Source organism: Nycticebus coucang, chromosome X (assembly GCF_027406575.1).
Source record: "Nycticebus coucang isolate mNycCou1 chromosome X, mNycCou1.pri, whole genome shotgun sequence".
Classification (NCBI taxonomy): Eukaryota; Metazoa; Chordata; class Mammalia; order Primates; family Lorisidae; genus Nycticebus; species Nycticebus coucang.
In genome coordinates, this window is record NC_069804.1 from 144,594,506 (window position 1) to 144,607,858 (window position 13,353).

The 13,353-nt window shown below is 44.1% G+C and overlaps 1 protein-coding gene and 1 non-coding gene across 3 annotated transcripts; both read right to left on the bottom strand.

Moving 5' to 3' along the window:
* Nucleotides 1-1,166: 1,166 nt before the first annotated feature.
* RPL39 (ribosomal protein L39) lies at nucleotides 1,167-8,557 on the bottom strand. 2 transcript variants are annotated; one of them, XM_053581119.1, is made up of 3 exons: nucleotides 8,467-8,557; nucleotides 6,181-6,284; nucleotides 1,167-4,463 (listed from the first exon to the last, which is right to left on the bottom strand). In XM_053581119.1, the coding sequence occupies exons 1-3, from the start codon at nucleotides 8,467-8,469 to the stop codon at nucleotides 4,415-4,417; spliced, it is 156 nt and encodes a 51-aa protein (XP_053437094.1). In that variant the 5' UTR covers nucleotides 8,470-8,557; the 3' UTR covers nucleotides 1,167-4,414. The 2 variants fall into 2 exon arrangements, with proteins under 2 accessions (XP_053437094.1, XP_053437093.1); XM_053581118.1 differs by having other exon boundaries at nucleotides 6,181-8,527.
* Nucleotides 4,880-5,011, bottom strand: LOC128578819 (small nucleolar RNA SNORA69). Its single transcript, XR_008377925.1, has one exon. It is a non-coding gene; the product is annotated as a small nucleolar RNA SNORA69 (small nucleolar RNA).
* Nucleotides 8,558-13,353: the final 4,796 nt, after the last annotated feature.

The window sequence follows — 13,353 nt, forward strand, 5'->3', positions numbered from 1 at the left end:
GGCTGTCACAACTCACAGAAACCTCAAACTCTTGGGCTTAAGTGATTCATTCTCTTGCCTCAGCCTCCCAAGTACGTAGCTGGGACTACAGGCACCTACCACAACGCCTGGCTTTTTTTGTTGTTGTAGCAGTTGTCGTTGTTGATTTTAGCAACAATGGGCTTGGTTCGAACCTACCAGCCTCAATGTATGTGGCCGGCCCCCTACCCACTGAGCTATGGGGGCGCCACCATCCTCTCTAAATATTAAGTTGCTAGAGAGTCTTTGAAAAGTGTTAACCTGGCCGGGCACAGTGGCTCACACCTATAATCCTAGCACTCTGGGAAGCCAAGGAGGGTAGATTCATGAGCTCACAGGTTCAAGACCAGCCTGAGCAGGCAGCACCTGTAGCTCAGTAGGTAGGGCACCGGCCACATACACTGAGGCTGGCAGGTTGGAACCCAGCCCTAGCCAGCTAAAACAACAATGAAAACTACAACAACAAAAACAAAATAGCTAGACATTGTGGCAGGTGCCCATAGCCCCAGCTACTTGGGAGGCCGAGGCAAGAGAATCTGTTAAGCTCAAGAGTCTTGAGGTTGCTGTGAGCTATGACGCCACAGCACTCAACCCAAGGCGACAGCTTGAGACTGTCTCAAAGAAAAAAAAAAACCCAAAACCCAGCCTGAGCAAGAGCCAGACCCCATCTCTGAAAATAGCTGGGCGTTGTGGTGTAGTTCCAGCTACTTGGGAGGCTTAGGCAAGAGAATCACTTGAGCCCAAGAGTTGGAGGTAAGCTATGACACCAGAGCACTCTACATGTGAGACTCCTGTCTCAAAAAAAAAAAGTGTTAACCATAACTAATGCCTGGATTTCTGTCAGCCAGGCACTCTACCTGAGGGCGGTACAGTGAGACTGTCTCTACAAAAAAAAAAAGTCAAGTAGTAAATATTTTAGGCTTTGCAGGCAACATACTCTGGTCACAAGGGTCAAAGTAGCCATACATATGTAAATGAATGGACACTGTTGTGTAACAATAGACTGGAATTTGAATTTCAAACATTCAGATGTCACAAAATAGCCTTTAGATTTCCTTTAATCATTTAAAAATGCAGAAAACCATTTAGTTAACAGTTTGTATAGACAGGCAACAGACTAATGGTTTAGATAACTCCTGCTATTAAGATTGCTTATAGAGGGAGGGGAGGGGGGATGGGTGGAGGGAGTTTACATGGATGGAGCTGGAACATATTCTTCTTAGCAAAATATCTCAAGAATGGAAGAAAAAGTATCCAATGTACTCAGTCTTACTATGAAACCAATTTACAGCTTTATTATGAAAGCTATAACCCAATTATAGCCCAAGAAGAAGGGGAAAGGGGAGATGGGGTGGGGGGGAGGATGGGTGGAGAGTAATTGGTGGGACCACACCTACGGTGCATCTTACAAGGGTACATGTGAAATTTACTAAGTGTAGAATATAAATGTCTTAACACAATAACTAAGAAAATGCCGTGAAGACTATGTTAACAAGTTTGATATAAACATTTCAATTGTATATAAAACCAGCACATTGTACCCCATGATTACATTAATGTACACAGCTATGACTTAATAAAAACAAATTAGTATAGAGGGAGGGTACTTGGTGAGACCACACCTACGGTGCATCTTACAAGGGTACAACATGTGAAATTTACTAGGTGTAGAATATAAATGTCTTAACACAATAACTAAGAAAATGCCGCAAAGACTATATTAACAAGTTTGATGAAAACATTTCAAATTGTACATAAAACCAGCACATTGCACCCCATGATTACATTAATGTACACAGCTATGATTTAATTTAAAAAAAAAAAAGAATTGGTATAGAGGGAGGGGAGGATAGGTGGAGGGAGGGTAACTGGTGGGACCATACCTAGGGTGCATCTTACAAGGGTACATGTGAAATTTATTAAATGTAGAATATAAAGGTCTTAACATAATAAGAAAATGCCGCGAAGACTATGTTAACCAGTTTGATGAAAACATTTCAAATTGTATATAAAACCAGCATATTGCACCCCATGATTACATTAATGTGCGCGGCTATGATTTAATTAAAAAAAAAAAAATTGCTATAGAGGGAGGGGAGGATGGGTGGAGAGAGGGTAACTGGTGGGACCACACCTAGCGTGTTACCTTACAAGGGTACATGTGAAATTTATTAGGTGTAGAATATGTCTTAACACAGTAACTAAGAAAATGCTGTGAAGACTGTTAACCAGTTTGATGAAAACATTTCAAATTGTATATAAACCAGCACATTGCACCCCATGATTACATTAATGTACACGGCTTCGATTTAATTTAAAAAAAAAAAAGAATTGGTATAGAGAGGGGAGGATGGGTGGAGGGAGGGTAACTGGTGGGACCACACCTAGGGTGCATCTTATAAGGGTACATGTGAAATTTACTAGGTGTAGAATATAAATGTCTTAACACAATAACTAAGAAAATGCTGTGAAGACTATGTTAACCAGTTTGATGAAAACATTTCAAATTGTATATAAAACCAGCACATTGCACCCCATGATTACATTAATGTACACCATTGACTTAATTAAAAAAAAAAGAATTGGTATAGAGGGAGGGGAGGATGGGTAGAGGGAGGGTAACTGGTGGGACCACACCTAGGGTGCATCTTACAAGGGTACATGTGAAATTTACTAGGTGTAGAATGTAAATGTCTTAACACAATAACTAAGAAAATGCCGTGAAGAGTATTTAACTTCTTTGATGAAAACATTTCAAATTGTATATAAAACCAGCACATTGTACCCCACGATTACATTAATGTACACAGCTATGACTTAATTGAAAAAAATTGGTAGAGGGAGGGTAAATAGTGGGACCACACCCAGGGTGCATCTTATAAGGGTACATGTGAAATTTACTAGGTGTAGAATATAAATGTCTTAACACAATAACTAAGAAAATGCCATGAAGGCTATGTTAACCAGTGTGATGAAAACGTCAAATTGTATACAAAAGCAGTACATTGTATCCCATAATTGTATCAATGTACACAGCTATGATTTATTAAAAAAAAAAATTGGTATACGCTTGGCGCCTACAGCTCAGTGGCTACGGCGCCAGCCATATACACCAGAGCTGGTGGGTTCGAATCCAGCCCAGGGCTACCAATGACAACTATAACCAAAAAATAGCCGGGCCTTGTGGCGGGAGCCTGTAGTCCCAGCTACTTGGGAGGCTGAGGCAAGAGAATTGCTTAAGTTCAAGAGTTTGAGGTGGCTGTGAGCCATGATGCCAGAAGCACTCTACCTAAGGCAACAGCTTGAGACTGTCTCAAAAAAATAAAAAGAACTGGTATAGAACAGCTTTATGCAGATGTTTAAGGAAGAATGTGGCTCACACCTGTAATCCTAGCACTCTGGGAGGCCAGAGGTGGGAGGATTGCCTGAGCTTTTAAGACCAGCCTGAGCAAGTGACCTCATCTCTACTAAAAATAGAAAAAAAACTGGCCAGGTGTCATGACAGGAGACTATAGTCCCAGCTACTGGGGTGAGCCCAGGAATTTTCTTTTTCTTTTTTTTTTTTTTTTTTTGTAGAGACAGAGTCTCACTTTATGGCCCTCGGTAGAGTGCCGTGGCCTCACACAGCTCACAGCAACCTCCAACTCCTGGGCTTAAGCGATTCTCTCGCCTCAGCCTCCCGAGCAGCTGGGACTACAGGCGCCCGCCACGACGCCCAGCTATTTTTTGGTTGCAGTTTGGCCGGGGCCGGGTTTGAACCCGCCTCCCTCGGTATATGGGGCCGGCGCCCTACGGACTGAGCCACAGGCGCCGCCCTCTTTTTTTTTTAAAGTCTATTATCATTTACTGCAGCTACATTTTTTTTTTTTTCTTTTGGCCGGGGCTGGGTTTGAACCTGCCACCTCCAGCATATGGGACCGGTGCCCTACTCCTTGAGCCACAGGCGCCGCCCGAGCCCAGGAATTTGAGGTTGTTGTGAGCTCAGCTGACACCACATCACTCTAGCCTGGGTCAATGGGCAACAGAGACTGTCTCAAAAAACAAAACAAAACAAAAAAAATTGTAAATTTAATTATAATAAACTGAAAAAGTGAAACTATATTAAGCATGTCAAGAACTTGGTAGCTAGGGGCATTTCTATCATTGCAGAAAGTTCTACAGGACAGTGTTGTGTTAGGTCTTCTGGGGGAGGGGCAACTCAGTACTTCAAACACAAGGTCTCACATATTTATTACTGCACCAACTTATTAGGGAATAGCACATAAATGAAGAGAAAACTCATTTTCCCAATGAAGTGTGGCAAATGTTCAACTGATGACATTTTCAGCTTGATATGGTAAGATGATGATAGTGACCGTAATACAGCATAAGTACATGCCGTCTCATGTGTAATTTCTTATAGACCCAGCTTGGTTCTTCTCCAGTGTCTCCTCTTCGAATTGTACCTACACAGAAGTAAAGTGCAAATTACAAAGCCAGTCTGACTGCAATTTAGCTGTTCTCATTCAGCATAAACTTTGCCTTTTAGATACTATGAAATACAAAGTGTCTCATTTTTTCCCCTTTAACAAGCTTGCACCTCTTTCTGGGAAGTGAAAAAAAAATGACTGGCTACATACATTTATAAACTAGTCAAGCCAAACTTAACCTCTCAAAATGATTTAAGGCTAAGTTCTTAACTGGGATCAGTAATGTGGTCTCTCTCCAAATGTACCCTCATCCACTTTTGATTCAACAGATACACTCCCTCCTAATGGCTCATACACACATAAAAGCTCCTACATAATCTTTGTAATAGACTCACATCCCATTCATGTCTACCCAAGAGCAACAGTGATTTGCAGAGTTAAAGCAATCTCAGAATTGTCCATGTCAATCTGTTAGGATTTTACCCCCATAAAGGCAAAACCGGAAATGATTAACACAGCTTTTCTTTCAGCAGGATAATGGCAATACTTCCACAGAATGAAGTACTGTAATTGCAACCTGCTTTGCAACACTTTGAGACTTGTAAGACGGCTAAGATAACATAGAAACCATTCCATTGTGCTAATTCTCTGGGTCAAAGGTATATAATCCTAAATAATAAGTATCTTCTTAGCTCTTAGAGACCAGAGAGGAAGTGACTAGTAACACTGTAACAGCAGGTTGTTTTGAACTAGGCACTGAGTTTTATTTCTTCCATCCCTCACAATAACCTATATAAAAGCAGGTCCCACCATCACTGATTGGGGACATAGAGAAACTGATGTTTGTGATGATACATAAAAAAGGGCTTTACTAAAGATGTCTATGATATTCAACAGAATCAAGCTTGTTAAGGGCTGAGCTGCCAAACCAAACACTTAACCTGGTGACTCAATGCTCTTTTCTCAGTATTGTATGTTGAGAAGACCATGAAGTTTTAAATCTAGTTGTGCCTATACAGTTACATATCCCCTAAATGTTAACACACACAAATGATCTTATACTCCTGAGCGTCAATGTCCTCATCTTTCAAGAGACCCACTTGCTAGGCTCACCCTAATTTGGAAGAGCCAGGAAACTAGGTTATTTCATTTTAAACAAACCTAAGTCTTGCAAGTTAACACACTGAGACTACTGCCCACTATAGGACCTTGGGCAAATTGTACTTATTTTTGATGCTTCCTTTTCTTCCCTTCCAGACCAGTCTCAAGCCCCACCTGGTCCAAAGGGCAATGGGCTAAAAAGGCATGCAGGAGACCCAAGTTCTAGGTCTACCTTTGCCTGGACCTAGCCTATATAATCTTGGAGGTCCTTTATAGCTATTTTAGTAATGTCTTTCTTCCGAAATGATGAGCTAAACTACTTCTGTAGTAGAGAGCAGTTTTCCAATTACCAGCAAAGATAAATACTTCAAAAATGGAGTTTTCCCTACCAGGATGTATAAAACCGTCTTCCACCTTATGCTCTAGTTAAGACTGAAGACGATCAGGAAATTAACACATATCAGAAAAAATGTCTGCCCCTAAGCCCAGATGTGCTCTGGGCACGGTGCAGAAACCAAGTACTTTAAAAAAAAGGGATCTTAGAATGGTATCAGAAGACGGATTGGATTGCAGATAATTTTCAATTGCATATTTATGTCCCAAAAGTAACCTTAAATTCAACAAAAATTAAGCAGAACAATGGAAGTCTTACCTGATTTTATTACCAGTTTTCATTCGAATCCACTGGGGAATGGGACGATTTTGTTTTTGTTTCTTGGCCAAAAACCGCTTAATTCTGAAAGTCTTATGAGAGGACTGGGAATGAAATGCAATCAATTTAGACAGTAATACTAGAGCCCAATGATTCAAACTCAAGAATTCTCTCAATTCAAACATGAGTGTTTAATGTTTCCTGAAAAATCTTCTCAATGCTAAACTACCACAACCTATGATTGTCACAAATTCTCTGGAAGCAGATACCAGTTTCCATTGTTCAAATTTAAATAAGCAGAATCAGGAAGTTAAGTAACCCACCCAAATCTAGATTAATGAGCAGAGGTGGGATTCAAATCCAAGCCCTCTTTGCTTTCCAGCAGAGGGGGCACTTTCCAGTCTACCCTGGTCTGCTGTCACCCAAGGATTCAAATGACCACATTGGGAATAGCTAGGGCTAGGAACTTGGCTTCCTGGAAGAACATAGCTTTAGGTCAAATAGAACCATCTATCACTGGCAACTTAAATTAGTTTCAGTGTCCTACTTGTAAAATAGGAGTAGTTTGTACATGATCTTGCAAAGATAATTAAGACTTATGCAAAGTCCTTGACATTCAGAACTACTCTAACCCCTCACCATTTTGCTATGAATCTTAGCACTATTTAAGATGTCATAATGGGGCGGCACCTGTGGTTCAGTGAGTAGGGTGCTGGCCCCATATACCCGGGCGCCTGTAGTCCCAGCTACTAGGGAGACTGAGGCAAGAGAATCACCTAAGCCCAAGAGCTGGAGGTTGCTGTGAGCTATGACGCCATGGCACTTTACCAAGGGTGACAAAGTGCGACTCTGTCTCTTAAAAAAAGATGTCATAATGAGGGCGCCAGCCACATACACCGAGGCTGGTGGGTTCGAACCCAGCCCAGGCCAGCTGAAACAATGGCAACTGCAACAAGAAAAAAAACAGCTGGGTGTTGTGGCAGTTGTCCTAGTCCCAGCTACTTGGCAGGCTGAGGCAAGAGAATCGCTTAAGCCCAAGAGTTTGACGTTGCTGTGAGCTGTGATGCCATGGCACTCTACTCAGGGCGACAGCTTGAGACTCTTGTCTCAAAAATCAATCAATCAATAATAGCCGGGCTTTGTGGTGAGTGTGGTCCCAGCTGCTCAGAGACTGAGGCAAGAGAATCACTCTAAGCCCAAGAGCATGGCACTCTACCAAGGGTGACAAAGTGAGACTCTGTCTCTAAAAAAATAAAAAATAGGGTGGTGCCTGTGGCTCAAAGGGGTGGGGCGCTGGCCCCATATGCCGGAGGTGATGGGTTCAAACAAAGCCCCGGCCAAAAACTGCAAAAAATACATAAATAAAAATTAAATAAAATGTCGTAACGATTTTCCCAACTTCCAGTTTCATCTTTGTCTTTCATAGAGAACTTAGGTCATCTAACTCCAGCTCCCCACTAAATATGCAGGATAATTCGGCGCAATGGAATGAGCGAAGTCCTACAGCCTAGCCAATCTGGTCCAACACACCCTTGTGTAACAATTAGGGACATTATAAAGGAAGAAGAGAAAGTTCACCCCTCTCTCCCGGCCCACAGCAGCAGTTGTAAAGCAAATTTTCTGTCAAGTAAAACACCAGGTACTAAACCCCTACATACATAGTAGCCAATCAACATTTTAATTTCTCTGTAAAATATTGCAAGAAAATCCCGCGACAGTGATTGGTCCGCTGTTACCATTTGCTATGCCCAAATGACATAGGTTCACACACCACCCCTTGTTTTTGATGCTTCCACGGGTTGACCCTTAAGTCTCTGTACAAACGGTCTCTGAACAAAAGTTCTTAATAACGTCGTACGCTCCTCTGCACCAAGTTAATCTTTTTCCGAAAACCAGCAGCCAACATTCCCCTCGCGATGCAAGGAACATCTCGCGTGCTACGGGCAGCCATATTGGGGCCACGAATCTGGGGTTTTCTCCGACCTCTCCCAGTCTCAGAATGACAGTTCCTTCCATACCAAGGGAAGCGGGTACCCCGGCCCAGAGACCAAAGAAAGTCCCCCCGGAACCTGCGACGGCAGCACAGCTCGCCCCTCTTAAGATAATCGCTGCTGAACTAGCTTCCCGCCAGGCCCGCAGACTACACCAGTAGCAAAATTCGACTTTCTCTTGAGAAAACCTTTACAATGCTCCCAGCCCTTGACGCTCAGGACTGGCCCGACTATCTTACGGCTGCCTCAGCTCTGGGGAAGCCACCCCGGAGCGGATGAAGGCCGATGGACTTACCATGGCGACAAACGAGACTACTCACACTCACCACAATGGAGAAGAGCGAGAGAAAGGGGGAAACCAGCCGGAAGAAGGCGTTTAGAAGGCGCCGCCATGGGCGGTGCTTAGGAAGTGACGCCATGCATCGGCTACCATCTTAGATTAGGCGAGGGCTTTGTCAATCATGGTTTTAAGCTGACAAAGTCAGGGAGAGAACCTTTTCCTTGGCTGCTGGGAAGTCCATACTAACAGTGTAACCCCTTTGACAAGATGTACAAGAATAATAGTATGCATTTAGAATGCTAACGTTCCCCAATTCCACCTTTCCCTCCATTTTAAAACAAAAACCTCTATGCATATTTGCAGTAACCTCAAGCATTTCTGCACCAATGGATTAAGGCAAGGATTTTTAACCTGGAGTCCAGAAGACACCATGTATAGAATTCAGAGGTTCCTTAAATTAGCATGGGAAAATTAAGCTTTATTTTCAACAATGTGAGATTCAATGTTTGCTTTATTTACAAATGTAGGCAACAGACCCAGTGGCATTAGCAGTTCCTGTGATTTGGTTACCAGTAGAAATCGTAGATGGTTTCATAGTACATTACAGTTGATGTAGATGTTTCTCAATATCATTTACACACTTATCCTTTACACACTTATCACCTCGTTTAAATGACGTTAGTTATTAGACCACAAATAGAACTGTGTTATGAAGCCCATGTGCGGCAGGGCCCGGTGGCTCCCTCCTGTCAGCACTCTGGGAGGTCGAAGCCGGTGGATTGCCTGAGCTCACAGGTTCTAGACCAGCCTGAGCAAGAGCACGACCCCGTCTCTAAAAATAGCCTAGCACTGTGGCTGTGCCTGTAGTCCCAGCTGCTCCGGAGGCTGAAACAAGAGAATCGCTTGAGCCCAAGAGTTTGAGGTTGCTGGGACGCCAGGGCACTCTACCTAGGGCGACAAGTGAGACTCTGTCCAAAAAAAAGAAGAAGAAGCCCATATGTTACTATAGCACATACTTCCTTTAAAAATATTTTGGGCCAGGTTTGGTGGCTTATGCCTGTATTCCTAGCACTCTGGGAGGCTGAGGCAGGAGGATCGCTTGAGCCCAGAGTTTGAGGTTGCTGTGAGGTGACAGAGCTAGACTCTCACAAAAACAAATAAAAAAAAATCAATATAGTGGGCGGTGCCTGTGGCTCAAGGAGTAGGGCATTGGCCCCACATACTGGAGGTGGCAGATTCAAATCCGCCCCGTCAAAAACTGCAAAAAAAAAAAAAACGGGCGGCGCCTGTGGCTCAGTGAGTAGGGCGCCGGCCCCAGGTGCCGAGGGTGGCGGGTTCAAACCCAGCCCCAGCCAAACTGCAACGAAAAAATAGCCGGGCGTTGTGGCGGGCGCCTGTAGTCCCAGCTACTTGGGAGGCTGAGGCAAGACAATCGCCTAAGCCCAGGAGTTGGAGGTTGCTGTGACCCGTGTGACTCCACGGCACTCTACCGAGAGCGATAAAATGAGACTTTGTCTCCTGGAATGCTAGGATTACAGCTGTGAGCCAGTGGCGCCTGGCTATTTGCTTATTTTTTAGAGACAGGGTCTCTCTGTCGCTAGGATGCAGTGGTTCTATCATAGTTCAAGGCAACCTCAAACTCTGGGTTTAAGTGATCGTCCCACCTCAACCTTCCAAGTAGCTGGGAATACATGCACTCACCCACCATGTCCAATGTCCAGCTAATGTTTATTTCCTTTTTCTTTTTCTTTTTTTTTTTTTTGAGACAGAGCCTCAAGCTGTTGCCCTGGATAGAGTGCCATGGCATCACAGGTCACAGCAACCTCCAATTCCCGGGCTCAAGCGATTCTCCTGCCTCTGCCTCCCAAGTAGCTGGGACTACAGGCACCCGCCACAACACCCAGCCATTTTTTGGTTGCAGCCGTCATTTGGTGTTTTTGGCTGGATTCGAACCTGCCAGCTCAGGTGTATGTGGCTGGGGCCTTAGCCGCTTGAGCCAAAGGCACCAAGCCTAATTAATTAATTTTGAGACAGACTCTCATTTTGTCACCTTTGATAGACTGCCATGGTGTCACAGGTCACAGCAACCTCAAACTCTTGGGCTTAGCTCCCATAGCTCAGTGGTTAAGGTACCAGCCACATGCTCCGGGGCTGGTGGGTTCGTTGAACCCGGCCTGGGCCTGCTAAACAAAACAATACAATAGCCGGTTGTTGTAGTGGGCACCTGTAGTTCCAGCTACTCCAGAGGCTGAGGCAAGAGAAGCACTTGAGTTTGAGGTTACTGTGAGCTATGATGTCACAACACTCTACCAAGGGTGACAAAATGAGACTCTGTCTCAAAAAAAAAAAAAAGAAGGCGGAGCCTGTGGCTCAATGGAGTAGGGCGCCGGCCCCATATGCTGGAGGTGGCGGGTTCAAACCCAGCCCCAGCCAAAAACTGCAAAAAAAAGAAAGCAAAAGAAAAAAAAAGATTTGCCTATACAGGCAGTGCCCAGGTTATGAACGAGATAGGTTCTTAAGTTGAATTTGTAAGTATACTGCAACAGGTGCATTTACCTATTACCTATAATAGCTTCCTTTCATAAGTGTGAGTTATTTGTCAGTCAGATGTTTGTAACTGAGGGACTGCCCATAGTTACTGGTTCCAATTTCCTCTAATTCTTTTTTTTAAGTGAATATAATTTACTAAAATACCATGAAAATCACCATTTTAAAGTGTATACTTCAGTGGCTTTTAGTATGTTCACAAGGTTATGCAACCATCTCCACTATCTAATTCCAGAATTTTTTTTTTTTTTTTTGAGACAGAGTCCCACTATGTCACCCTCCGTAGAGTGCAGTGGCATCACACCTCACAGCACCCTCAAACTCTTGGTCTTAAGCGATTCTCTCTCTTTTTTTGTTGTTGTTGCAGTTTGGCCAGGGCTGGGTTCAAACCCCTCACCCTTGGTGTATGGGGCAGGTGCCCTACTCACTGAGCCACAGGCACCGCCCCAATTTCAGAATGTTTTTATCACTGCTAGAATAAATCTTTACCCATTTTTTATCTACTAATCTCCTTACTGTCTCTGAGGATTTGCCAGTTCTGGACATTTCATATAAATGGAATCATAAAATATGTGACCTTCTGTTTCTATCTTTTTTTTTTGTGAGACAGAGTCTCAAGCTGTCACCCTGGGTAGAGTGCTGTAGCGTCACAGCTCACAGCAACCTCCAACTCTTTTTTTTTTTTTTTTTTTTGGCCGGGGCTAGGTTTGAACCCGCCACCTCCAGCATATGGGACCGGCGCCCTACTCCTTGAGCTACAGGCGCCGCCCGCAACCTCCAACTCTTGAGCTTAAGCGATTCTCTTGCCTCAGCCTCCCAAGTAGCTGGGGCTACAGGTGTGCCTGCCACAACAACCAGCTATTTTTTGTTGCAGTTGTCAGTGTTCTTTAGCTGGCCCAGGCTGGGTTCAAACCGGCCAGCCTTGGTGTATGTGGCCCGCGCCATAGCCACTGTGCTACGGGCACTGAGCCCAGTTAAATTATTTTTGAAGGAATTTCAAAGCACAATAAGTATATTCCTTTTGTGGCGCCTGTGGCTCAGTGAGTAGGGCGCCAGTCCTATATACTGAGGGTGGTGGGTTCAAACCTGGCCCCGGCCAAACTGCAACAAAAATATAGCCAGGCATTGTGGCAGGCGCCTGTAGTCCCACCTACCTGGGAGGCTGAGGCAAGAGAATCGCCTAAGCCCAGGAACTGGAGGTTGCTGTGAGCTGTGTGACACCATGGCACTCTACCAAGGGCAACAAAGTGAGACTCTGTCTGTACAAAAGAAAAAAAAAGTATATTCATTTTTTTAAACTGTTTTTCTTTTGAGACAGAGTCTCAGTTTGTTGCCCTTGGTAGAGTGCTGTGGCGTCACATCTCACAACAACGTCAAACTCTTGGGTTTAAGCAATTCTCTTACCCCAGCCTCCAAAGAAGCTGAGACTACAGGCGTCTGCCACAGCCACAACACCCAGTTATTTTATTTTATTTTTTTGTAGTTGTTGTTGTTTTTAGCAGGCCCGGGCCAGGTTCAAACCCGCCAGCCCCTGTGTATGTGGCCGGCACACTAACCACTGAGGTATAGGCACCAGGCCTTTACTTTTTTTTTTTTGATAAACATAATTTCAGGTGTGCCATGGCTCAGTGCCTGTTGCACAGTGGTTATGGTGCCAGCCACATACACCGAAGTTGGTGGGTTCAAACTCGGCCCAGGCCAGCTAACCAGCAATGACGGCTGCAACAAAAAATAGCCAGGTGTTGTGGTGGGTGCCTGTAGTCCCAGCTACTTGGGAGGCTGAGGCAAGAGAATCACTTAAGCCCAAGATTTTGAGGTTGCTGTGAGCTGTGACGCCATAGCACTCTACCAAGGGCTACATAGTGAGACTTTGTCTCAAAAAAAAAAAAAAAAAATGGCAGTGCCTGTGGCTCAAAGGAGTAGGGCGCTGGCTCCATATGCCAGAGGTGGCAGGTTCAAACCCAGCCCCGGCTGAAAAAAGAAAAAAAAAAGAAAAGAAAAACAACTGCAAAAAGAAAAAAAAAAAAAAAACAGAAATCAAACCTATGTGTGAAGGAGGCAAAAACTGAATGAACTCTTGATTTATGAGGAAGTGATTCTTACCCTGCTCCCCTCAACATGAAAAAAGAGAGCAAGGGAGCAAACTAGAGAAAGAAAGATGGCGCTGTGAAAAAGGTTATTGATTCCAGATGGATAAAAATATTGCTTGGCAGAAGGGAGGGCCCTCCTGTGGTTTCACCAGTTAATCTGGTTTAGGGATTTTCTCCAGCAATTTGGTGCATAGCAGCAGGAGGCTCCCACACCATCCTGTGCTACTAAGCCCTTCTCACATTGTGCTCGGATTATTTCTATTCG